This window comes from Larus michahellis, chromosome 4 (assembly GCF_964199755.1).
Source record: "Larus michahellis chromosome 4, bLarMic1.1, whole genome shotgun sequence".
Lineage (NCBI taxonomy): Eukaryota > Metazoa > Chordata > Aves > Charadriiformes > Laridae > Larus > Larus michahellis.
The window spans coordinates 66,214,296-66,240,902 of record NC_133899.1 but is presented as its reverse complement, the minus strand read 5'-3'; the positions used below and the strand labels follow the sequence as shown (position 1 = coordinate 66,240,902).

General features: G+C 46.9%; 1 protein-coding gene across 6 annotated transcripts in view; it reads right to left on the bottom strand.

The window, feature by feature from the left end:
- Window positions 1–26,607, bottom strand: part of ESRRB (estrogen related receptor beta) — a 158,895-nt gene that overhangs the window by 13,266 nt on the left and 119,022 nt on the right. For 4 of the 6 annotated variants that reach the window (XM_074585329.1, XM_074585330.1, XM_074585328.1 and 1 more), the window contains 3 exons: window positions 20,938–21,054; window positions 4,411–4,521; window positions 3,651–3,812 (listed from right to left, as the gene is read on the bottom strand). In XM_074585329.1, the coding sequence (XP_074441430.1) occupies window positions 3,651–3,812; window positions 4,411–4,521; window positions 20,938–21,054 (390 nt within the window). Of the gene's footprint in view, window positions 1–3,650; window positions 3,813–4,410; window positions 4,522–8,174; window positions 8,515–20,937; window positions 21,055–26,607 lie in introns of those variants that run through there. The other 2 variants (XM_074585331.1, XM_074585332.1) reach the window with 2 other exon arrangements.

Below are 26,607 nucleotides of genomic sequence, written 5' to 3'. Positions count from 1 at the left end.
ATAAAGTAGAAAAATTGACTTAACCCTAGCAGTAGCCTGTACATCCAGCATCCCTGTTAATCGCTCTTTCCCAGAGGCAGTTATGGCAGGTGGGAATTGCACAGGAGAGACCAAGTTTTACCCTGTGCCAAGGAGAACAGAAGAGTCAGCTGCAACTCCCCTACCCTACCCACCTGGGAAAGCCCCCTGCCAGAAGCACTCCCAGGTAGCCCACAACTCGGGCTCTGGCAGGCGGGCGTGAGGGAGGGAGTGCTGCAGTGCCAAACTGGGACTTCAAACATCTTGACAGAATCAGGACCCTTTTCCTCGAGTAGAGGGCAAGGGCTGGAGGACCGCGCCTGTATCATTGCAGCCTGCACAGACAAGGGAAGATCATATAACCTGGGCTCTCCCATGCTATAAAACTTGAGATCGGGAAAGATAAATGCTAATTTCACCTGGCCAAAATCACAGGCTTGCTATCATAGGTTTATAACACTGGAGAACCTCTAGTTGTGAAATTCAACTGCCTCGCCATCTCTACAGCTCCCAGGAATTGCTAGAATCCAGCCCTTTTGCATTCCGGAGCTGTTTGATGGCGTAGCATCCAGAAAGTGCCTTTAGTGATCTGTTTCTTGCTGCTTTCCTCAGGTCTTATCCTGATAGGTGCTGAATGCTCCACTGCCCTCCCTAGGCTCCCAAAAGAGGAGTCTCTATCCCTGGCACAAAGCTGCATGCATGTTTCTCTCCTTCCCAGTTGCAGGATGAGAAAAGCTGCTTTATTTGCAATAGCTGATGTGACATTCAGTTTTTTTATTTTTTGTGATTCTTTTTTTTTTTTTTTATTTCAGTGGTTTGGCAGTGGGAGCTCCCAGAATGAAAAAAAAAAAAAAAAGTCACATAATTTGTGGCAAGTGGAGTTCATAATCTGTTAATTTATTATCATTTCTGTCATCCTGGAGGGCCATTAGCAGAGGTAATAAAGGGAGATGTAATTATAGGATCTGAGGCCACTCCAGACACAGCTGCTGTCACTCCACTTGCCATATTTCATTCTGTGCTAGTACTATCGTCTTCCTAGTGAGAACAGCACAACAGCTACCCTGGGAGAGCCTTCATTGTCACCCCTCGAGAGATGCCTTGTCTCCCTGCATCAAGGCATGCAGAAAAGGTAGATGTTGTTTAAAGACAATTAGCACAGGGGGAGGGAGAGTGCTGGGGAGGGGGCCTCATGCTGAACAGAGCAACTCCACGTTGGCTAAGCGTGGCTTTTGAGCTAATGGTTAATAAGGTTGTTGAGCTAATAATGTTTGCTAAACACCATAAAATCATACTTTCTTGTTATCATAGGAGACTGTCTTTAAGCTTAACTGATTTTATTTGCTAAGACTGTGGAGTAGAAGTTTGTGCCGACACCTGGGACAGTGAAAGTTTGGTATGACTTTAACGTCACACTATTCTTTACTAATTCCAGTGCGAACACAAGGCAGGAATATATGAATTTTGTTCTTTTCTCCATCTCTCTCTGTCCAAGAGTTCATGCACACAGGAGGTAATGTCCTGTTTTGCTCAAAATCCTTGGCAGGCAGAAATAGAGGGCGTGGATAATCTAGATACCTGGCCACCTTCTGGCCCTGCCCTGCTCTGCCCCCTTGCTGCCTAACTCAGTATGTTTCATACTTGTTTCAGAACTATAGGGTATTTTGTTCCATTTTTATGAACTGTCTTTTATTATGTTTGCTTCTTGGTACTGCTCCCTTGTGTAACAATCCCTGAGCACTCTTCTGTAGACACAGTCCTATTATAATCCTGCTGCTCTGAACTGTGTCAGGCTGATGGCTGTTACCATGTTGCAGGGCCTTTGATAGGAAAGGAAAATACACAGAGAAAATTGAGATGATGGCAGGTATGTCCTGCCTGTCAGAAAGGAGAGGAAGAGCGCTTTCATAATGCAGGAGTAATCTCTACTATACACCTGTTCTGGGATAATATCACCATGGTAGGCTGAAAAACTCTGTAGAAACTTGGAGCTGAGCATCCCACGCTCATCCCACAACCGCAAGCTAAGGAACTACAGCAGGGCACCCTGTGCGAACAGAAATAGCCAAGGTTAGAAGAACGTACAACGGCACCTCACTGGACAGCCGTAGCAGCTAATTGCATTGCAATAAAACTATTCCTGTTAACACCCCAAATACTGGGTTAGTAGAGCAATCCAGGCTGAGTTCCCTAATCACCACTGTAACCCTACTTGTGATGAATCAGCCCCAGATGGATTCCAGCACTAGTGATGGGTGTAATCCCTGCAGGTACTGCAGATCCTGTGTAAGAAGGGCACCACTGAGATTAACCTCTATTCAGAAACACCGTCCTGCAAAAGTTACTCCAGACTTTATAGTCCCACCACATCACAGTCCATATTCCACATAGCCCAGGAAACTACTAACCCTTGAGTCACAGGATAAATACTCCCTCTGAAAAAAAGAGAAGCAGCCACCAAAAAGCCAAAAGGGGAGCTACAAAGAGAAACAAAATACATGGGAGAACTAAATAGTCTGATCACTCATGCTAAGATGCCTCATCAAACAAGGAAGAACTTAAAGCCAAGAAGCAAAACAAGAAAACACAGACCCATGCAGTGGAAGACACAAACAATGTGCAATATGGGTTAAATCCTGTGATCCTGTGGCTGAGCCTCAGATATTCTCCTGACACAAGGAAAGGGGACGGAAGGCAGGAGACAGCTGTAGTGAGCTGTTCATAGTGGGCATCTGAAGCAGTTTTTGGAAAGCAGATACATAAACCCCAAGGACATCCCCTAAATTTCCTGGCCAACCTTCTCCATACCCAAATCCAACCTATCTTTTTATTGGTGGGGGACAGGGCGCAACTAGAGAGAGGAGGCATTTTCCCTTCACAGTCCAAATCTTTGTCCCCAGAGCGCCCTTGAGGGCCTTGTCTGCTCCTTCAGTGTGGGTCCATCCTACCTGCAGGTGTGAGACATTTGCTATGTCACTCAATCGTACAGGCACTCATTGGGTAGTCAATGAGCCTTCTGAGGCTAGTCACATTACCAATAAGTTGTCCTCATTATTCGTCAGCGTAGAAGCCTGGAGATTCACTGACAACAGTGAGTATGTCCTCCATCCCAATGGGACTTGTTCCATGATGAATCCATCATGACAAAAGCTTTCCCGAGTCTGGTCAAGAATGCCCACTGCAGACAGGCTGGGTACCTGCCTTGTCATTAGCAGTAAAGCGCCGCCACTGCTGTAACACTTATTCGTCTATAAACACAACAGACCTAGGTCGTGTTGATGCAATGCAAAATCACTAAAGTCCACTGTACCATCCCAAGGGCTGTTTCCTGAGTGCTTTCACTGTGACACTCAATACCGGGTACAACTGAGAACTTTATCATATCATCTCAAAGCCTTCTGCATAATGCTGGGGCACACACACATACAGTCATCAATTTATGCACCTACATGATGGGCTATATTGGAGTTTGTTACCAGTGAAAGCCCACCACAAGCAGTTTTCTGGGATGGTAATTTCCACACATCACTACACGTAAAAATCCTGGTTGAAGACAAAACTGATAGGAACAGTGATAACTAATAGCTCCCTTTGCTATTGATGCTTACACCCTTGTAATTCCCCCTGCTTACCTGGGATGTGCTTTGCCCAGCCAATGATCACCACCAGTTCCCTGTCTGCCAGGTCACAGAGGGTTGTCAGGGCTTTGATGTCACTCTCCGGCATGGTTGGGTCAGGCATGGCATAAATCTTCTCTGGCTCAGCCACCAGCAAGTGGGAGACAATCTTAGTCACTGCACATTTCAAAGGAGAAGTTGTTGTTGGATCTCTCGTGACATAAGGTGTCATAACAGCCCTTTCTGGAAGGACCTTCCTGGGATAAGACATGACTGCAGAGACCATAGGACCTCAGAAATCATTTTGGTCACAACAGGAGAAGACTACACTGCAGCTACACAAGCTGTAGTGATCTGCCTATGCCAAACCAGCTCTGCACAGGGATGACAAAAGCAGGAAGCTATTGTAAGGTTGTCAGCCATTGTCTCAAGTTTAGAGAACTATGAGCAGTGTGGAAGAGAGAAATCAGCGTGGGACCAGTTCTGTTAACATAGCTTGGATACAGTAAAAGATCAGAATATCACTAAATGGATTTACATAATCTCCTAGGAAAGGTATGGTATTTAACCCTAGGTACAACGAGTACAGCACCTGGGCTGCGCCTTAGGTGTACCTAATCTATCTCTGCACTGTGATCATAAAAAAAAATAATCCTAGCGCTGGTGACTGATATGGGAAGCAGAAATGACAGTGGCTCCACTGTATATTTTGGGAGACCAATAAAAAGAAACTTAGTGGTTGTTCAGAGGACCCCAATTCAAGGCCAGTACATACGTGGCTTTTTAGCTGGGGGAGGGATCTGTAGGCTCAGGTAAGTGCTACTCTCAGAATCCAGCCTCCTCTTGTATTTCTGACGGCCTCCGCGGACTCGATCCAGACGAACACCTGCAGGTAAAACAAGATAAATCCTCATGATTCCTTAGTGCTACAGGGAACCTTGACATGCAGATGCTAAAATTTGCTAAATAAGACGTTCCCCACACTCCAGGGAGCTTCCCTCTCCCAGACACTTGAGACCTCAGCTGAAGCCAGCAATCCCAATAACACCAGCTAGACTGCCTCCAGCTCTAACCGTGCTGCTGTGAGCTTTACTTTTATTCAAAACATTACTGAAGACAGAAATTAACGCATTCAAACTCTTGGATCACCATCAATCTGATGGGCAAATGAAAAGCTTCAGACCTCAATGCCCTCTAGATGATCTTGCTTTTAAAAAGAAAGACTTTGAATGTCAATCAAACCTGCAGTTATAAAAATAAGCTTTTAGATTGTTCTTAAAAATGAGAAGTTAAATGTTCTGTGACCTCTCACTGTTTATATTTGAAAAAAGTGACCTATAGCAAATAGATTATGAACTATGAATTCAACAAAGATGTTTCCGCCTTGACCAAGTAAGGCAACTATAATAAAAGTAGAACCCAAATAAATAGAAACAACCTCTACTACAATAAAGCAAATAGCACATTGAAAACAGTTCCCAGTGACTGAGAAGCACCAGTGACGGTCACCATGCACCAGCTGAACTGCTGTGTTAGTACAAAATACGTTGTTAAAAACAAATTGTGAAAAAAAGCCATAGATATTTGTCCAATTGGCAGTTGTTTCTGGCCAGCCACATGGTCTCTGGCAATCAGTTCTTGCGCAATTGCACTAATAGTCTTGCTGGGAGAACCAGCTATTGTGAAAAAAATAAAATCTTTCAAGATAAAATGTAGGAGCATTCAAATACAATAAAAATTTGAATTTACGTTATACAAGTACCTCCTTAGAAACACATGAGTTTATCTAGTCTGATCACGGGAACCAATTATGCGATAGACTTACTAATCACATCGAGCCATTAATATTTTGCAATCAGTCCACTGCATAAACACAAACAAGTAAAAGTAAACGCTCCAGATCAGTTTTGAAGTGATGCTTTTTGAACACCTTGTACACCTGAAAAAACCTGCAGTCTGCTGACAAATATTCTACCCTAGAATGAGGCACACATCTGTCATTTACACTGTGCATTTCAATGCCACATTTGCTTACTATGTCATGGAAAAGAGACAGCTTTTACCGTAATGCTCACACCAGCCCCACTTGCACCACATGAATCCGTTACTTGCCACAACATCCAGATTCTGATACTTTTCGTGGCTGGAGCATCCAAACCAGCTTGACTGACAGACAGTACCAACAGCCCCCCAACAGCAAAAATAACCAACACCAACCAGGGCAACTGGACTCAAGTTATACAGTCTGACAGCAGAATCTCTCTGGCAGTAGCAACACCCATATGGAGGTCTAGGTGGCATTACCTGTAAGACATAGCGTGTGGGGGCAGAGGCTCATAGGTGTGATGTTATTAATGCTATATACCTGCTTCCTTTTAAGAGTCCTGCTGCTCCCACTGAACAGGAGAAGCAGGAATGAGCAGGCCTGGAGGTCTCCAGAGCAAAAGAACTGCCGCTGCAAGTGGCTGCTATGGGAGGATGGCAGACGTTGAAGATGGAGAGAAAGACATGAAGCTGAATAGGTGAACTCAGATCACACTGAGTAATTTCCTTCCCCTGCCCCATTTTCTATTTCTGACTCTGTGTGGAGAACTCCCTGACAAGCCTAAGCATAAGTACCACCTTTCTCCTCCATTACCTGGTAGCGTTTCCGAAAATGTTGCCTATTGCTTGTTTTACCTCCATGCCCAGCAGCAGATAATCTGTAGGCAAGACTCCTTCCTGGGAGCCCTAACACTTTGCAGAGAGTGATTTCAGAAAGGGCAGCCAGGGAATCCCAGGCCTGAGATTATCTAGGGAGATTCCTGAGGAACAGCACTAACAAAGTCCTGGATGAAGCAGGAAAGTTCCATTTCCATTCATGATTTCTCTCCCTCTATAAATGTGCCCTAGTTTCCTAAGAAAGAAGACCATGCTCTCCTGAATGAATGACACCTACCTAATAAGCCAGGAGAGGAGGGACAGACACAAATGCCAGGAACTGCCAGAAAACCAAGTAACCAGGTGTGAAAATTATAAGGGTCAGGAATATACTGTTCAAAGGTTATGGAGAAATCCAGAACAGGCTGCAGGACTTCAGGCTCCCCAGGACCCTCACAAAAGAGTGGTCACAGGCAGGTCCGTTCCCTCACACTAGTGGGCAGGATGTCAGTGGTGCAGGGAGATGCCATTTGCAGCCAAGAAGAAACCAACACACAGCCCTCCAGGATGCTTTCGCTGTGCAGTTTGATAAGCAGCGGGAAGGGGGTACTGGGAAGGATAGGGAGGAAATGGGAAAAGGAGCTCATTTTCTCCTCCCAAGGAGAAGCATGCCATCCTCCAGTGCTTGGCAGAGGGATGGCTGCAGAGGTTACAGCAGTATTAGGGACCCTCAATCAGATTATAAGGACACAAAGGACGTAAGTGCATTAAAAAAAGATAAGTGAGATGCAGAAAGATTTATCCTCCATCCCTCCTTCCCTCTCTGAGCAGATAGAGGTCTGTTTGTCCAAGGACTTTGGCTTGTTAATTTTGAAGCAGCGTTTGTCCTCCTCTTGTTCCCCATCCTGTGCGACACTCCTTGAGGCATATGTTTTCAATCAGCATTTGGAAAGCCACTATTCTACTCTGTCGTCATCGCTCCAGCCGCAGAGCTGGTGAATAGGCTGACCCCTAAGGAGTACATCCCAGCGCCTGTTGCTGAAGGCAGCGACCTGCAGGTGCTACAGCACACAAAAGCATTTCGACCCCTGCGTTCCTGACTGTGACACTCCAGACATAAGCATCGTGGCAAAATCCCTCCCCCAGAGATCTGACAGCCTAATGGGTCATACCTAGATGGAAGGAAAGGGCATGACCAAAAATCAGGACTGAGCTGTGGTATGCAGGTGGCTTGTTAATGCCTGGTATTCTACTTTGATTACCTTGGTGGTAGATTTTAAGATAGGCAGGCTGGTTACAATGAGGCTCTGAGCAGGACGCTAAAGGACATTAAAACGGAGTGGGGAAGTGCAGTGGGTGTGCTCAGAGAAGCATCATCAAGGAAAGCATTGAGCAGAGAAGAAACAGAGTGGGATGTAAACTGAGAGATGAACGGAAGTGAGAGAGTGTGAGGAGAAGGAAAATGAGAAAAAGGGCCTCTCTCTGAGCGGTACCTACGCTGTAATCCCAAGGGCAGATTTCACACCAAACATGCAGCCACCTGACCTTTAACTGCAAGGTGCAGCGGACGCTTAAAAGATGCAGTTGGTCTGTACTGAAGACTCTTACATAAGGTTTCGTGCCAGCGCCTGACAACAAAACAGCAGCAAGAGAAAGCAGTTCCCTTTCAGCTCCTGCACAAACCCATTTCTCACACAGATCATGACTGGGCAGTTCCCAGGAGAGAAGGCACTCATTCTACAAAACTGTCACCACCATAGGCACTCTTGGACGCCCTTTCTTGACAGTATCTGCAAGGAGGGACTGCCAGAGCAGCAAAGAAAGGAGGATTTACATACGCAATGTGAGATGCAACAGTATAGAGCAAAGTTTGGGAAGTGCCACCCCTTGATAACTTACCTTTCTGGCAGCTGCTCCTTCACAAATGAAGGCTATCTGTGCTGGAAACAGCCCCTCTCCTCCCACTCCCCTGTGTTGCAAGGAAGCGCTGAATCTTGTTACCTTTTGAGGGACTCTGCATAAGAGTCCTGGCACCCCATCTGACCTAGGTGTGGAGCTGATCCCGGTCACCACCACAGGGACGGAGTCCCAGCTCACCGGCAGCACGCTCTCAGCTCCCCAGCCTGCCTTGAGCCTGCTCTGACCTCGCAGGGAGGAGGGCAGGGCCAGGATTTGTGCGGGACTTTTCGGCTCAGTGTCTTGCCTGGGGTAGGGATGTCAGTTTTCTAAGCATCCTGTGGGTGCCACTCGTGTTCCAAGCGCTCTTGCAGAGAGGTCTATGCCAGCACCAAGCCTCTGCAGTGGGAGAGCTGATCTGCTGATCTGTTCAAGCTCCCTGCATTTCTCTGACATGCCCCTCGGAGAGATGTCTGCCTGACAACTTTGGGATCAGATGTCCCCTTGCTGACTTGATAACATCAGGCTTTGGGGTTTTTTTCTTAATGGAAGTAAAATAATTCCAGCTTTTTTTAAAAGCTGGACCCAGGCCGAGTCTGTCGGAAGTAAAAATAGCAGAGTATGCAGAGGCGACAGCACACAGAGTCAGGTTTAGTTTCTTTTTTATTTTCTGGGGACTAAAAATACTCTTAAAAGCTCTGTGAAGCTAAGCCCTAGCCAGTGGGAAATGCAGTCTAGGCCCAATATCAGCTGTCGTGTCAAATTACTAGCCTCACCTCACTTTCCATCGAGTCCTATCACATGCCCATGAATTGATAGGAACAGAAAGATCTATCTTGCCAAAAGAGCTAACGGAGGAGCCAAGCTACAGGGTTTGCACGGTACAATGTGTGTCTAGACTAAGAAGGACACAACCAAAGGGAATACAGGGCAAGTGCTGGCCAGGGAGCAATGCCCACAGGGTTGCTTTTGCTGAGCTTCCCCAATACACCAGCCAGGTCCTGTGCCCGCTGCCCACTTAATCCTTGAGCTGCAGTTTCTGCATCAATGCAGCCTGCTTCCTCTCCCAGGGTCTCAGCTGGGGTCGTGCTCTGCAGCTTAACAGAGATGCCCCTGTCCCCAGGAGCTGCAGTCTAAAATACGTGGACTGGCACTGCCCAAGGAAGTTGGAAGGTGTAGGCTAAGAGCAGAGAAGAAAGGAAGGGAGAAGGGTTGTGCCCAAGATGTCTCGTACAGAATTTTGCTCTCCCTTTTTGCTCTGAACTTCAGGAGAGACAACAGGATGTAGGGATGGGATGAGTGAGCCAGGGGAAAACAGAGAGCAGCAATGACCTTGCCAAGATGGGGAAAGAAACAGACTATGGGGAAAGGCATTTCTATCTAATGAGAGCGGAGAGGCTGCAGCCTGACTAGGCTCTCTTTTGTTACTCTGAGACTCCAGCATGGGAAGGGAAAAAGACCCCTTTGTACTATTAGGCTCTTATACTGCTACAAAAAGAGGCTGGCCTCTGGAAAATCTCCTGGTAGATGACTGGTGGAAGTACCAAACTCATTTGAAACACAGGAAAGTGACTTGAGGGTCACAGGTCAGCACGGCCAGAAAAACCCAGTGACTAGCATGGTGCAGGTTCAGCAAGCCTGGGGAGAGACACTTGCAACGGGAGGGTGAGGAACTAGCCTGGGGAGGGGGGCAGTGGAGTTGAAAAAAAACATCTCCTGTGTTATAAGAGCCTACAGAGAGATAAAATCAGTTCAAGCAGGATGTTGCAGCCTGCTCCACCTTTGATATTTTCAGGGATATGTTAGTTGGGTAGGGAAGCTCCTTTACTGTCTGCCTGGCTAAAGAGTCCTTGGACTCAGAGGAATAGGTTAGCCCGGTGATGCCTGATGACACCTGGTACAAGAGGCTGTCACATACCTCGGAGCAGTGACGCAAGGTGTCCTTGCTCCTCACACACAGAAACATAAGCAGCACGTCCCAGATGGTTGGTCAAAAGCACACAGGATCTGGTGTAACCCACATGGCTTGCAAACCAACCCGTCTCCTCTGCTAATGCCAGCTGCACGGCTGCCAGCTCTGCAGAAGTGTCTCTGCAGCATTAGCCACTGCCGTCTCTCTCAAATGTACAGCTTCCTTCCTGTGCTGAGCCCCTTTTACCTCACCCCTCAATCACCCTGGAAAGTCAGGAATTAACAAGGGCTTCAAGGGCAGATGGGAATAAAGCATACCTCAGTACCTTTTTCAGCTCTCTGTAATAACCCCCACACCCACGCACTCACCCTGTGTTCATGGTTCATGTAAATGTTCTCCTTTGATTGCTTCCCTTCCCAACCCTCTAAACAGCCAGAAGCAGGACAGCGGATCTACTGGCTATGTCACCCACAGCTGCAATGCCTCCATACCAGCAAGCTGAGGGGCACTGTGTGAAAGGAACACAGATACATGCCCAGATGCAGGCATCTGCCCGCCAGGAAAAGACTAAGGATGCCTTTCACAAGAGGACCTAAAAGATGAAAAAGCCCCAGCCCCACTGACTTTCCAAGAGGTAGTGCTCAGAGCTAAATCCCCAAAAGGTATTTTGCTGTCTAGAGGAACCTGAAGCCCTGGGTGTGATTTAACTCACCTTATTTTAGGCTTGGATAGCTCCCTTCTGTGCATCTGAGCTCCCTTGACAGGGAACAGGGAGAAGCAGGCACTGCCACATTCATGTCACCAGCCAGACACTTACCTGAGGAGGAGTGAAGACAAATACTTCTCGCCATTGACTACCAAGGCAACCCCTGCAGGGTCAAACCAATGCTTTCTCTATCCCAGTTTTCTGTCTCAGTCTATTTAGGTACAGCGTATGGGCCTTTTGGAACAGGTAGAGAAGCGTAAGTGTGGACCAAGAACCAAATTTTTAGATACATGACACAACGGAGAGGCCCCCATCACTACAGGGAGAGAAGCCTTCTTGTGATGGAGATCCACAGAAGTGAGGGAGTTAGACCCACCAACACAGCATGCTGCTGCTTTGGTGAGCCACTTAGAGCAGTTCTGCTTGGGCCTTGCAGCCTTGAAGTCTCTCCTGAAGTCTTCACCTCAGCAGTGGCTTTTCCAACACTAAGAACTAGTGTCCACTTATTATTTAATTCTTAAATTAGAACAGCTGTGCCAGGGAATTCTGAGTAAAGACCCTCTCAGGATACCCTGCAGCCAAGGGCTGGCACAGTCTTCAAAGGTAAGTTAGGGGAAGGGACCGACACTCTCAGCAGAGCTGAGTCACTGGTGAACGTAGGTCACCAGAGGCTGTGAAAATGTTGATGCACACGCCTTGAGTTACTGTACAGCAGCGGGACATACATTCAGTCACACCCCACTCTTGCTCATCTCAGAGCATCTTACCTACCGTGTTGTTAGAACTACCTAAAAGCTTGTAGAACAATGGCTGGGGTCTAAACACCCCTGGGTGATTGCAGCTTTTAGCAGCTTCCTCTTTTTTGTACATGTTATAAGAGAACTAACCACAATTTCTGTTGACAGAATGTACAAAGTGCTTATCATAAACCTCTGTAGAGGTGGTGCCTCTCTGAATCCACACAAATGTACATCGATGGAGCCTGGACTTCATATTTGAAAGAAGAGAGATTTAATTAGGTATGTCAAGAACCTAGGCAGATTAATAATTCAAAATGAATAGGAGGAACGAAACTAAACAGCTTCATAATCCATTAGATATGACGGGAGGTGTGGGGAGGGTCCTGGATGCACCTGTCTTCTGGCCAGAAAACAGATACCAAGTGCCATCAACCCAATGTGCACTTTGTGGACAGCCCATCCACTGGAAGCCTCCTCTTTGGACAATTACCATCACTCTGCCAAAGGCAGCAGCACATGCTGTGTTACACCATCACCCAGCCCAGATCCAGCTTCATCGCAAATGCTTAATTCATGCCTTGGAAAAAGTTGGGTATGGATGCTACAGACATCAAGAGGCCACTCACTGCACCTGGAAATCCTGTGTGGACAGAGGGTTGCCTGTCTGTTCTTAAACACAGGCATATTTTAGAAAAAGAAAAATCATTTTTCATTCTCTTTTTTCATTTGGATGCCTCCAATAGTGATATATCTGGCACCGGCTGGAGGCAGAGTACTCTATAAATACAAAGCCATTAAATTGCATGCAGCAGCAACCTGATCGGGGCTGCCTTTTAATTTCCTGACATGAGCTGGCCACTAACCCAATTACCCAGAATCCCCGGAGGAGCCCTCATCCTTCCCAGGAAGCACAAAGCAAGAACCCGAGCATATTGCAGGGATGTCAGCTGAGCTCTCACTGAAATCAAATATCTTTTTGAGAACACACGGTCTGGAAGCAGGGATGGGGACAAGAGGGAGAGGGGAGAGGTTGCTGGAAACACTTTGATCCATTGAGAAATTCTTTCACTTGAAAACAGAAATGAAACACCCTCCATTTGGCTATGTTGCCGAAAAGGAGCTCTGCTGTTGATTCAGTTATCTGGATTTTAGTGGAGGATGAAAGCAAAGTTACTAAGTGGAAGCAGTTTGGGATTGCCAGTGCTTGGAATCCCTTGTTTAGATACTAGATGACTGCACCCAATTTATAACATGACAGAGCCAGGCCCACCCAGGGTGACAGATTTGTTTCCTTGGGAAACATTTACGACATCAGCCACTGGCTGCAGCCGTTAAGGGAAAAGGCAGAGTCAGGAGTAGACACTCCTGTGTGGAAAGTTCCACTGGCTACGGGGTTTCCTAATCAGTTGCGGTCTTGAGCCGGAGGAACATGGATTTAAGAGACAGTGACTTCTGAAATCTGGAGATTACAGGCTCCACCATCTCTGAAATGGGGACTATCTCCAACTTTCACTGAGATGCGGGCACTTAGGCAGCACAAAGGTTAGTAGGGTGTTGCAAGCTTCTGGTGGGCAGGGTATTCCCAAAGACTCTAGGGACAGGAGGGAAAGGGGAACAATTAAGAGGAAGATGAGCTGAATTAATTTTGTGGCTCTCCTCTGTTCACTTCTCATTCATATTTCACTACCTGGCCCTGCGGTGTCAGTATCCACACATTCCAGCAATTACTACATCAGAAATTACATTAGACAGATAGGCGTTCAAGAGCTTGGTGGATTTGTAACAGAGAATTTGTGTCACCTGTTGAATTTTAACATGTTCTTTAGCATTTCTTATGGAAACGCATTAGGAGCAAAGGAGCAAAGCCAGGGAAAGGCATGGTTGTACCTGGGATTACTACACCACAGGAGATACACTTCTGGGAAGAAACAAGAGTCATGTGGATAAAATAAATCATATCCCTTTCCTGGATAATGGCCTAACCTCTCTCTTTCTCTTAAAGAGCCTCCCTTTTCTGCATCCAGATCAAGACTACCTTCCTCTACCTTCTTTCCGTTAATTTGTAGACTTCACCCTTGCCACACAAGAAATAGCTGCTGGTTGACTCCTGAGAGCCAGGAGGCTAGGCCAGAGGACAAAGATGTTCAGAGTGGGGCAAAGCACCTTGTACAGGGCAGGTTTCCTATCCTGGGAATTCCCGCTCCTGATTTTATCACAAGAAATGCATGTAGATCTGTGGGACTCCAGAAATATCTTCTGCTTTCTGAAATATGGTATACCACGTCTACCACAGGACACACCCCAAGGCCCTTTCAGTCTTTGCCCTCTTTCTTGGAAGCCAACCAGTGATGTCTGCAAGAAACTGGGCAGAAGCCACTCACGCGTCTCAGAAAGTTACTCTTAGGCCTCAATCGTGAGCAGGACTCCGAGAAGACAAGTCTTAGCACTGGCAGGGACAACCGATCTTCAGCAATACAATACACATTATTCCTAATAAAAAGGAAAACAAGACTCAAAGGCTGGTGGAATAATGGATGACATCTCAATGCCTGGATGAGATTTTTTTAGCAGTTATTTTCTTTGCTGTTTGGTTTGTCATTGTCTGATGTGACACATGATTGCTTACACGTGCACTTCATGAAAGCGTCAATGACCCAGCTTTGCTTCCTTTTCAGAACTGTGTATGCTCAATCTGGGTCTCTGCAGGAGTGCAAGCACAGAAGAGGTAAAAAGACAAGTGGGAATCCATTGAAGAAAAAATTCCACAACAGTAAAGGACCAAATGCCCAGACAACAGCTAGTCTGCTCTCTTTGGTATGGTATGGTTTGGTCTGTCCAGTATTGCCTCTCCTCCGCTTGCCTGCTTATCATTTCCACTCAAAGAAGAGTTTTGTAATGAGAGGCTTTGAAGTCCCATTGCACGTCACCTGTTATCTCCATCCTCTTCCCATGATCTCAGAACATTTCCCTTTCATGAACTGACTGTACTGGGTTTAGATGGCAAGGTTTTGGTAGTGGGGGGCTTCAGGGGTGGCTTCTGTGAGAAGACACCATGTCAGACAGAGCCAGCTCCAGACAGCTCCAAAATGGACACACTGCTGGCCAAAGCTGAGCCATCAGCAGTGTTGGTGATGCCTCTGTGATAACATATTCAAGAAAGGGTAAAAAATGCTGTGCAGCAGCTGTGAGAGAGGAGTGAGAAAATGTGAGAGAAACAGCCCTGCAGATACCAAGGTCAGAGAAGAAGGGGAGGAGGAGGTGCTCTAGGCGCTATACCAGAGATTCCCCTGCAGCCTAGAGAAAATCATGGTGAAATATTTATCTCTTTAATATCTTTATCAATGATCTGGATGAAGGGATCGAATGCACCCTCAGTAAGTTCGCAGATGACACTAAACTGGGCGGGCGTGTTGATCTGCTTGAGGGTAGGTTGGCTCTGCAGAGGCATCTGGACAGACTGGACCGATGGGCTGAGACCAATGGTATGAGGTTCAACAAGGCCAAGTGCCGGGTCCTGCACTTGGGTCACAACAACCCCATGCAGCGCTACAGGATTGGGGCAAAGTGGCTCGAAAGCAGCCCGGCAGAAAAGGACCTGGGGGTGTTGGTTGACAGCCGGCTGAATATGAGCCAGCAGTGTGCCCAGGTGGCCAAGAAGGCCAACAGCATCCTAGCCTGTATCAGGAACAGTGTGGTGAGCCGGACTAGGGAAGTGATCATCCCCCTGTACTCGGCACTGGTGAGGCCCCACCTCGAGTACTGCGTTCAGTTTTGGGCCCCTCGCTACAAGAGGGACATTGAGGTGTTGGAGTGTGTCCAGAGAAGGGCTACAAAGCTGGTGAGGGGTCTGGAGGACAAACCTTATGAAGAACGACTGAGGGAGCTGGGGTTGTTTAGCTTGGAGAAGAGGAGGCTGAGGGGAGACCTCATCACCCTCTACAACTACCTGAAAGGAGGCTGTAGAGATATGGGGGCTGACCTCTTCTCCCTGGTGACAAGTGATAGGACGAGGGGAAACGGGTTCAAGTTACGTCAGGGGAGGTTTAGATTGGATATTAGGAAACATTTTTTCACTGAAAGGGTTATTAAACATTGGAATAGGCTGCCCAGGGAGGTGGTGGATTCACCATCCCTGGAGGTGTTTAAAAAAAGGGTAGATGGGGCACTTAGGGACGTGGTTTAGAAGTGGCTTTTGTCAGGGTAGGTTAAAGGTTGGACTCGATGATCTTAAAGGTCCCTTCCAACCTCAGCAATTCTATGATTCTATGAAACAAGCTGTCCCCCTGCAGTCCATGAAGGACCACAGTAGTGCAAGATATCCACCCTGCAGCCCTTGGAGGACCCCACACTGGAGCAGCTGGACGTGCCCTGATGGAAGCTTCAGCTTGTCGAGAGCCCATGCCAGAGCAGGCTCCTGGTAGGAGCTGTGGCCCATGGAGAGGAGCCCATGCAGGAGCAGGTTTTCTGGCAGGAACTGTGGCCTGTGGGGGACCCACACTGGAGCAGTTTGTTGCTGAAGGACTGTACCCCATGGAAAGGACTCAGGCTGGAGCAGTTCTTGAAGAACAGCAGTTTATATGAAGGACTCACATTGGAGAAGTTCGTGAAGGACTGTATCCCATGGAAGGGACTCCACTCTGGAGCAGAGGAACAGCATGAGGAGGAAAGACCAGCAGAGATGAAGTGTTATGAACTGACCACAAACCCCCAGTCCCTATCCACCTGTACTGCTCAGAGTGGGAGGAGGTAGGCATCATGAGTGAGTTGAACCTGGGAAGAAGTAGAAGTGGGAGAAAGGTGCTTTTAGTTTTGTTTCTATTTCTCAATATCCTACTCTCTTATTAACTGGCAATAAATTAAATTAACTTTCCACAAGTTGAGTTTTGCCCGTGACAGTAATTGCTGAGTGATTTTCCTGTCGTTATCTTGATCCACAAGCTTTTTCATCGTATTTTCTTCCCCAGTCCTGCTGAGGAAGGGGACTGAGAGAGCAATTTGGCGGGCACCTGATGGCCAGCCAAGGTCAACCCACCACACTGACACACAGAGAAGGACTGACATCACTGTCCACGTCACAGTGCCATTCTGCAAGGTGACACACAGGATTGTGATTTCAGAGAGGCAGTAGAGGTGTGGAAGGCAAGGCTGTGAGGTCATGCTTAACCAGCCAATGTCCAAAATCAAACCTGAGCCCACTTAAACAAGCCGTGTGTCATCTGAAATTACATCTACCTCTTGAAGACAAACAAATTGCTGTAGAACAGAAAGGCTATGTGTGGCTAAAGCATGAATGGCAAGGGTTTATTCTCCCCCAAACTGACAAGGTATATTGAGCTTTTAAAAGAGACGTGACAAACTGCTGAAATTTCGCTATCCATCATTCTAGAGAGTCAGAGAGACCTAGATCTACTTTGTAGAGCCCAGAGTTAAAGAGCTACACTTTGGTCATTGTGGGCACAAGACAGACAGCGCTGGGAGCAAAGAGCAAATGGGGTGGCCAAAGACAGAGACGCTCAGCTCTGAAGAGAGGTCTCCTCTGCAAGTTGCAGGGCACACTTTCCTTCACTGGCCATCCCCGCTGGCCAGGCATGTATGTAAATATGATCTTCTCCATCTGGGGTCAGCAGTATCACAGGTTGCTCACGTTTCCCTGATTTTTGCAGAGCAGGGATGCATGCACCTTCTACTGGATGAAGCTGTGAAGATGCTCCATCTCCCACTGCCTGCAGGCTGGTTCTTCAGCAAGGCCAAGAGCAGCAGAGTGCAGGTTTTCCGGGGACAGTGCCTCTTCACAGGGGTACTGAGACTGGAGTCCACTGGAATCCTGGACTCCGATTCAGCAGCTTCCTATCTGAGCCTGCTAGTGAGAGGCTAATTAATGCTCTCTGGGGGCATGCTCCAGATGGACGGGGAAAGTTGAGAGACAGGCAGCCAGACAGGCCAACACTTCAGACATCTGAGCCAGTTGGGCTCCGTGGGCAAATCTTTCTGCCTGCTGCCTTCCCCAGCGAGTCTCGCCTGCCCTGCAGCGTCATACCAGGAGAACCTGAGACAGCAAAGCTCTGGTGTCCATGCAGCTCCCTCGTTGCAATGCATTGATCGGAGCTCTCTTAAAGAAAGTGGCCTGGATATCTGAGACACCTATTGATTGCTCCATTGGCTCTCTTCCTGCCCTGATCCTCATTCACTCCGCACTGCCTGAATAACCTGCACTTCTGTGTTAGGGGCCGTGTCCCCAGATCTTAAAGGGCTACATTCACAGCTGTTTGCCTAGCTGCAGCCCGTGTGGGGAGGAGAAAAGATGCCTGGTGACCCTCATATGCACTCCCTAAGCAGAGAGCCTAAGTATCTCCTACAGCATCAAGCTGAGCATTTCAAGCGTAAGGCAGAAGCTTGAAGTCATGGTTACCTGTGTTTGTCATCTTTGAATACTGGTACCTTCTGCCTGAAGAACTGGCTCATGCCACATGCCCAGCAGGCACGAGGTGGTATGCATGATGACAATAACCAGGAAAATCTTTCCTCCCTTAATGAGAAGAAATCATGAAGCCCTAAATTAGGTACTAATGGAATATCGTACTCTTCTTCTTCAGAGGAAAGACAGTTTCTCTACCCAGAAACGTCCCCACTAAGTTACCAACCCAGTGCCAAAGATATCAAGGAGAAACCTGTCAAGAGAAGAAATGGTTTCTAGATCTTGCCTTTAACCACAAGACCATTTTTCTGCAAACTTCAGTAATCAAGCAGGAGAAAGAACCTGGTATGGCAACCTTCTGCCATGGATGAATCCAAGGAAAAGAGAAGTACACCAAGGCAAAGTAGGAAGGGGAACTACTGAAAGGAAAAAAATCACAGCTCAAGTATCAAGATACACCTTGTCCTAATAAGTGCTTGGAGATTGCAGAGTAGGCTCCCTGGGGAAACCAAGACATCAGGGATTTTTAAAAACAGTTAAACTACTAGAAATGTACAGCTGGGAACAGTCCTGCCCTGTCAGAGAAAAAGGATGGATGAGCTAATAGGATGACAGATCAGAGATGGAAAAGACTAACGAACCTTTTCTAATCCAAAATCCCTTGCCAATCCTGCATTTTTGAGCAAGTCAAACAATTATGGATTTGTTCTTTCCAGAAACTTCTGGCTCTGTGGAGACCAAAGACTGTAAAACCATTTTTCTCCCTCTTTGGATTTTGCTTTTAAAAACGTGTATTGATTGAATTCTGTATACTAATTCTTTGTGCTTCCACCAGGCTTCACATAAGTTAACTAACAGGTCCTCACAATCTTTTTGCAAAGCAAAGCAGTATGACCCTTCTTTCTCAGATTGGGAAACTGAGCAAAAAAATGAGAAAAAAAAATATGCCTGCTTAACAGCACTTGACAACAAATAGGACACAACAGTCCTATTTGCAGATTGCTAGTGTAGTCTCCTCTGCTCCTCTTTATACTGTCATGTATTCTTGCATCCCATTACTATCAATAAATCTTTATACTGTATATTCCACAGCTCTAAATATTATGGGCAGGATCACAGATACACTAACATCAATAGCAAACCACCGTTCCCCAGTGGCTTTAATGATGCCAAATCAATCCCTGTATGAATAACTAAATACACTTCAGCACAAAAGCAGCCTTAGAGTCAAATTTCAGTTTGCCATGAGTAGTAGTATCCCATGGGGTTCAGGAGTTCAGACACAGTGTGGTGTGAGTGAACCTACATTGCTTTTCAGTCTAACTCTGGTCTAGAAGGAGTTAACTGTTTTCACACAACTTGGAGGCTAAGCCACAAAACCCTTCACAGGACCCTGCTCTGGACTGTATCGAACTCCCAGAACTGGAAGCAGAGGATGCCCCAGCCCCACAGTCAGACATGCCAGCGCCGGCTCCTGCGACTCTACGCCCCCAGCTGCTCTGAGAGGCTCAACTGGTTGGATGCATGGCAGCACCGACATGGGCAGCCAGCGAGCCTGGACCCATGCTGCTGCTCTGCAGAGTGACTGAAGCCCCATCAGGCTTTTAACATTGTTTTATGGGATTCGTATAAGCAGGCTAGAGCGCATTACCAATCTGCGTTCCCACTAAAGCCAGTGTCACTGGTGTGGATTGGCATGTGGGTAAGGGGATATATCCCCGCTCCGAACTACCACATGCAGAGAAGCAGGTTTCCAGTGGTCCCTCTGTAACTCCAAAAGCAGATGCCTCCTTCCCAGCAGTGGATCAAGATTCTCTGAGTCTACCACCTCTACACCTAAATCAGGGAGGGCTGCACTACACAAGCCTGCATATCTCCTCCCCTTGGTAACTGGTGTGCTTTGGCAGGAAGATATTTAAGCATAGAACCTACACATCTATCAAAGAACAGAATAGGGTTTAACATCTAATCTACATTCTTAACAACACTGGCTGCCATCAACTTGCCTCTCAAGAAATGAGAAAGCCCTAGTGCAAAGTAATACAGACTCAAGTGATGTTGTACAATTCATCACCAGCTGCTATGATGGTATGACCTGGAAGCAGGCTGCATGCTGGCATCTTGGCTCCAGCATGCAGGACTTGCACAGACCACTGCCAGCTGCTGTTCCTTGTGATTAAACTGAGGGGGACCATGCCCTGCCAGGTACAGCAATGCAGAGGGTTGCATGCAATGCTTCTCCTTCCTTCCCCCTCCTCCCCTCACTCCCTCTCCCAAAGGGACTCAAGGGAAACAAAGCTTTAAAGTCAATCCATAAGAATGTGTTTAATTGCCACTGAATTCCCTGTAGTTCACCTTGAATGGACAAGGATTGGGGAGGGGGGTGGGGGGAGGAAAAGCAGCACAAGAGAGAAGCTGAACACTGCTCAGAAAGCACTGAACAGATCAATAGGCTGAGCACAATGTAGGTTGAGCATGCAGGGCAGGGGACTCACAGCTCCCAGACAAACCTGTGCTACCCACCATCTTCAAAAAGTCTCCTGAGTGGGAATATGGGCAGACCTTCGTGGCACACTGTGCTCTGCATTAACTCCATCCTTCCTTCACAAAGCTCAGCCAACCCAGTCATGATCATGCAAGAGCCTCTCCTCCCCAACACTGCAAGATCACCTGGGGGGCAAGAAGAGCAACGTGCTCCAGCCTGGGGTTCCTTTGGGAAAGGAAACAGTCTGGCACAGACAGTTTCCAGTTATTGTCAAACCTGCAAGTGCTAGAAGTAATATCCTAGCATGAGGGTGCTGTCTAGAACTACACTCCTCTCTGGACTGCCCTCTCAGTCGCTGCCCATCCTGACTCTTTTACAAAGCCTGTAAAAAGATACCTTCGGAAACCCAGAGAGGGCAAGCATGTAGTTAGCCTAGGAGATCCTGCAAGGCCTGGAGTTCCGGGTGCTGTTGGGACAGAGAACAATTCTGAGTCTGACTCTGTCTTACCTTCTTTTAGCATCCCCACTTTGAGGCATTTCATGAAGCGACAGGCCTGACAGGACTTGCGCCTCCGTTTCGTGATCTCACATTCATTGGTGGCCGGGCAGCTGTATTCAATATTCCCTGCAATCAAACACAGAGATGGTCACCCAGGAACCACGTTCTCCCCACTGATCCAGGGACAGGCTGTAGTGCCCGGATATTCCCACCACCATCAGTCTGCATACGCTGCATGTTTGCTCACTCATTTGCACACACACATACTCTGAGACCACAGCCACCTGACGATAGCTTTTAGAGCACCCAACACTACTTATCAGAACACATTTCAGAAAAAAAGCAATACTGCTCTAAGTACTGTAAGAAACCTATCTATCCAAGGGGCTGACTGCAATTTGGAGCTTTCAGACACAATGTGTCCTCCAGGCATGTCATCTTCCCTTGTGACCTGGCCTGTTCCCTGAAGTCCAGGGCTGAGAGTAGGAGCAGTTCAGACATAGCAGCATTCCCTTTTTGCCAGTCTTGCTCCATGTCTGTGGGATGGATGTTATCTGCCCATTCTTGCTTTGTTTGGGGGACCAGGAAGCTCAGAGATGGCATTTCCTCCTTTGCTTCCTCCTGCCAGCTGACATACTACAGGTAGCAGGGAAGCAGGAGACCTGGATTGAGAAAGACGGATAAGATGTCCTGTAAAACGAACACAGGCTCTCTATGCAAATCTTTCCAGTTTTACTTTATGAGTCCTGGTGCACCTGCCTCTCATCCCTTTGCACACAGCATCAGAATTTCTTTCCTCATTCCCTTTCATTTATGATCATCTCACAACACTGCCTCCAAGACAAAACAGGGAAAGAAGCTTCCCAAATTTATTTCTGGTCACATTGTATTTTATCATAAGCCAAGAATGTAACTGAAACATGGATGTGAGGGTCTGATATGAGGGTGTACATGGAATTATGCTGGATCACAGCGTAATGCAACAGTTTTTCAGTCCTAGAAGACAACAAATGGAAACAGCTGCCATTCACTTTGGAGGTGATGTTTCTAAAGAGGGCTATTCAATGTTTGCTGTGGAGCAGGACTGGAAATCTAAGCTTGACAGTGATGCATTGACAATACATTTAAGGCAGTCTAGCTACTGGATAAATCAGACATCTCCAAAAAGGATTTCTAAGATCTACAGTCAGTTCAGAAGAATGGAAAAGTCAGTTTGGTGGTTTAGAGCAGGAAATTGAGATTCAAGAGTTGAGTCAGAGCGGTAGGGAGGAGTGTAGGTGAGAGCTGAGGGAATACACAGTATGGACTTCTTATACCATCAGATTATAAGTAGAGCTTACAATTTAGTAGCACTGGGACAGGACTTTATTTTTGCTCCTCCTTCTGTAATGGATTTCTGTGTTCTTGTGCGAGACCTTTCCTTCCTCTAATTAAAGACCAACAACCTGATACATACCAATCTCTCAGGTGGTGATTAGACCGTGGGACTAACTAAGCAGTTGAAAAGCCCATTGGGAATCTGAGTGGAAAGGCAGAGCACAGACTCAAAAGGAAGAAAGCATCATTATATCACTATGCTTGGCCCATGCTGGGTAAAATCCCAGGAGCACGCAACTCCCAAAGCCTAAAGGTAATCTGCCTGCTAGTTATAAACCTTCTACCTCTTGCCTCTTGTTTTGTCACAAGGCTTGCAACTTGCCCCTATGCTCCAGCCCAGCCACCCCATTCCTTACCATTGCTCATCTGCCCCCAAAATGCAGTTTGTCTGCAGGAGCAGAGTGTGCCGCACAAGTTGCAGACTGCATTTTGTCATTGTGCAGCACCTGAATTTCAATAGCCAGCAATGTATCAAGGTTCTCAGAGAGCTGGAAATTGAGATTCAGCCTTGATCTCAAGGTAATAAACAAACTCCTGCTCTAGATACAGAGCTCCAGCGCATTACAGACCTGTGAGTATGGAGGCCCTGACCTCATGATCAGATACTTGCTGTGCCCCACACAGGAAGGAACAGAGCAGGAACAAAACTGGGATAAAACTCAAACACAGTCTCAGTTTGGAAGGCTTTGCCTTAGTTTCAATGCCCACCTTTCTCACCAAAGCCAGGACCAGAGACACTACACCAAGGACACTGAGCCCTTATAGTAGCAGGAGACGGTGACAACCCTCATCTGGCAGCTCAAGGTCCCTCTACACTGTGTAAAGCAGATCCCCCAGCTTCCCCATGCCTCCAGCCCACGGACCCCTTGACAAGCAAAGTACTGGAAAGGGTCTACAAAACCAACATCACAACTAAATGCGATAGTATCGGAGTAGGTGTAGGTACTGGTTACCATATACAGACTGTATGTACAACTTTAAGCAGTTCTCAAAGGAACTTCTGTACTGGGATAATGACTATTAAAGGACTGAGACAGAGCAGGGTGGGCACGGGGCAAGCGTCCCTTCCTGGATGGCAAAGCAGTGGCCATCATGTAGCGCAGCAGCCGTGTGGTTTGCTGGCAAGCACAGGTGAAAAACTACACCCAGCACTGGTGGGACCTCCCGTTCAGCACATTTATTGCCTTCACACTGAACACTGGCTCATGTGCCCCTTCCACACGCTGTGCCCAGTCTAAAGGAAGAAAGCACCAGCAGCCTTCCAGCTGCTGTGTCTTACAGCCCTCTCTACAGGTGGAAATGCTAGAAGTGAGGCCCACTGTGCCCTCTTCACACAAGACAATGCTCCCAAAGTAAATGGGATTTTATATCAGGCCCCAAAAACATGCTCTGCACTGCATGAATTGAGAGCTACAACTGGGGGCAATACCTGCCATTATTGCAGAAAACAGGGACATCACCAGGGAAGGCACCATCAGCACTACCCAAGCAGAACTCATCCAAGAAAAACTATCGTGTCCAAAACTTTAACAAAGTTCTCTGACTTTTTTTTTTGTGTGTGTGTGTCTGTCTCAATTTCTTTTATGGGTCCTGGGGCTGGCTGCCAGCACAGTGAGCTGCTCACAGCTCCCTGTAATTTCTGTAAGTGCCCTGTGATAAAGTGATGAGATTAACTCATCGAAATTCCAGCAGCCTCCCAGCAGCTGGCGGTCACACCACCAGCCCGGCTGCCGGCGCACGGGGCTCGGAGAGAGCTTCCCCTTCACTGCAGCAGCTGGGGGTGCTGCAAGGCCCTGCAGAAGAGCATCAGCACACAAGGGTGTATGTGGACAAATCTGTATGTACGTATAAGATTTGAGTCAAGTCTCTCTGTGTCATGAACTGTACATTATGTGACCCAGAAGGAAAAGGCAGAAAATGGGATAATCTAATAAACAAGGCCTTGCTTTGAACTGTTGCTTATTAGAAGAGGTTTCCTTCACTTAGACAATATGTACATTTGATCTGAAAAAACTGCTAGGACCTCACCGATGCCATGGCACAAGGTTTACCTAAAAAATGGTTTCAAAAAATCAAGTTGTGGGTGACCAGATCAGAGTTTGGATTTGTTCTAAGCCTTCATGTGGCCTTGGAGGGCAAATCACTTCCTCTCTGTGTCCTAGTTTGTTCGTCTGCAAAATGAAACGAGCATCAAACCTACCTTCTGGTGAGATCGTGAATCTTGATTCATTAAGGTCTAACTGCACTTTAAAGCCTTTTAATGAGAGATGCTGAGAAACAGCCAAGGACTATTAAAGTGATAGATCATGTTTTTTATGCTGGAGAACTGCAAAATTACCTTATTTTCTGTAAAATTAGACCTTTGACTGTTAAACAGCACACATAATAGGAGCACCTGAAAATTGCACACCAGCGCTTGGTCTTTCAGGAGACCTCATAGTTACCATACCTCTCTGGAAAATGAGGGACTAGGAAGAGGAGAATGCCTCCCTGAGGTTGGGGAGCACAGTAAAGTCCCACCCAGCTCCTGCTTAAGTTCTGGACAGGGCTTCTCAGGGGAGCTGAACTCCGAATTAGTACAGCACTGAGAGCACAAACTGCTCCCTGCTTACTGATCCTGCCTTTCTATAAAGCCTTTCTACAAGGAAACTCAGGGAAGATGAGATAGAAGTAGCCAAGAAAGTCTTTAAAGCTAAAACTTTTTCGTCTTCTGCTTTCTGAAGACACACCTCCTCACCCCCATCTCTCCTCCTTTTCTGGTTTCTTCTTCATTGCTTTTCACCATTCTTTCCCTCTCCTCTCCCCTCCTTGCATACTCTGTCCTGCTGCACACAGATGTCTCATCTCCTTCTTTGTGTGACTCAAGAGGGCCAGATGACTGCACCCTTTCCTGAATTTCAGGGGAAAACCCAGATTCAGAAATATCTGCTATTAAGTTCCAAATTCCCTTCATTCAAGTCGTGTCTTTTCACCCTAGTGATTTGACACAGCATGCTGCGGTTGTGACCAATGGTGAGGTGTCACTCTCTGCTGGTCCCCCTGGGGCCAGAGGACTGAGAGCAGGAATCCCCAGGGAAATCCATCTCATAGGCACCTCAGCTTTTGCATTTATTTCCTTTTATCCCAATTTTGTAACAATTGTTATACTGCCCCCATGTTGGTTTTTTTTGTTGTTTGGTTGGGGTTTTTTTTTGTTTTGTTTTGTCCTGAATCCTTTTTATCTCTGATTCTGAAGGTAAACAGATAATTTGGGTGTCTCGGTGAAAAGGGACCCGAAGACTGTAAAAAGGCCCTTGGTGAGTGCAGTGCCAGATCAGCAGGTTCATCTGACCTCCTGCACCAGGATGGGGAACACTGATAATATACATGGATTGGATTCTCTATTACCTTCCACTTTAATTAGCCCTTCTAACTGAGGCATCAGAGCCTGCATCCCCGTGTGAGGAAAACTACTTTGTGAAAATCAGAAGAAAATCTCTCCAATGATCTGCGGGAGTTAGGAGGGTTATTTTTTAAGCCACAGTTTTCAAAGAAAGTGATCCAAACATTTGACCTGTAAATCTGTATTTAGGCACTTGAGTAAGTGATCTGATTTTCAGCAGGGCTGTCCTGTGCTTCCAGTGACACGTCCATGATCTAGGTGCCTGAGTATATACAAGCATCAGTAGAGGCTCCTATTTTTGGAAAGAAAAAAAACCAAACAAAACAACAAACCCGAGCAAACCAATAAAAAAAAAAAAACCAACCACAAAAAACCCCCAACACCCTTCCCACCTCAAAAAAAACAAAAAACAACACAAAACCCAACCCACAAAAACTCCCCACCCTAGTACACATGTTTAGCACTTGCAGGAAAATGAGGCTTTGGAAAAGCAAGTGAGATAAGCCCTAGTGCTTGACTTAACAAAAATTTTACTTCATGTGCCTTATACATGTAAGAACCAAGGCTTTGGGACTCTTGATGCTATGAGACGAAAAGGAGGTGGCTATATGTGTAACGCCAGCACTGTCGGCCTCCTCAGGGTGGCACACCTGGCTCCTGCTCCATAAAAGAGGACTAGGACATTTTGCACAACCTCACTCAAATCAGCCTCCTGCTTGCATGAGGACACAGGAGATGGGCTCTGTGGCTACCTACTGGCAGCAAGTTTGTCTGTAGGGTTTCTGACACAGAAATACTTTACTGAAGTTCCACAGAGAAGATCATTCTGCACAGAGTTCTCTGTATGGATGCACTGATGCAAAAAGAAAACACAAGACCAATAGAGTTGAGTTGCACTGGAGATGGTTTTCTGAATCCAA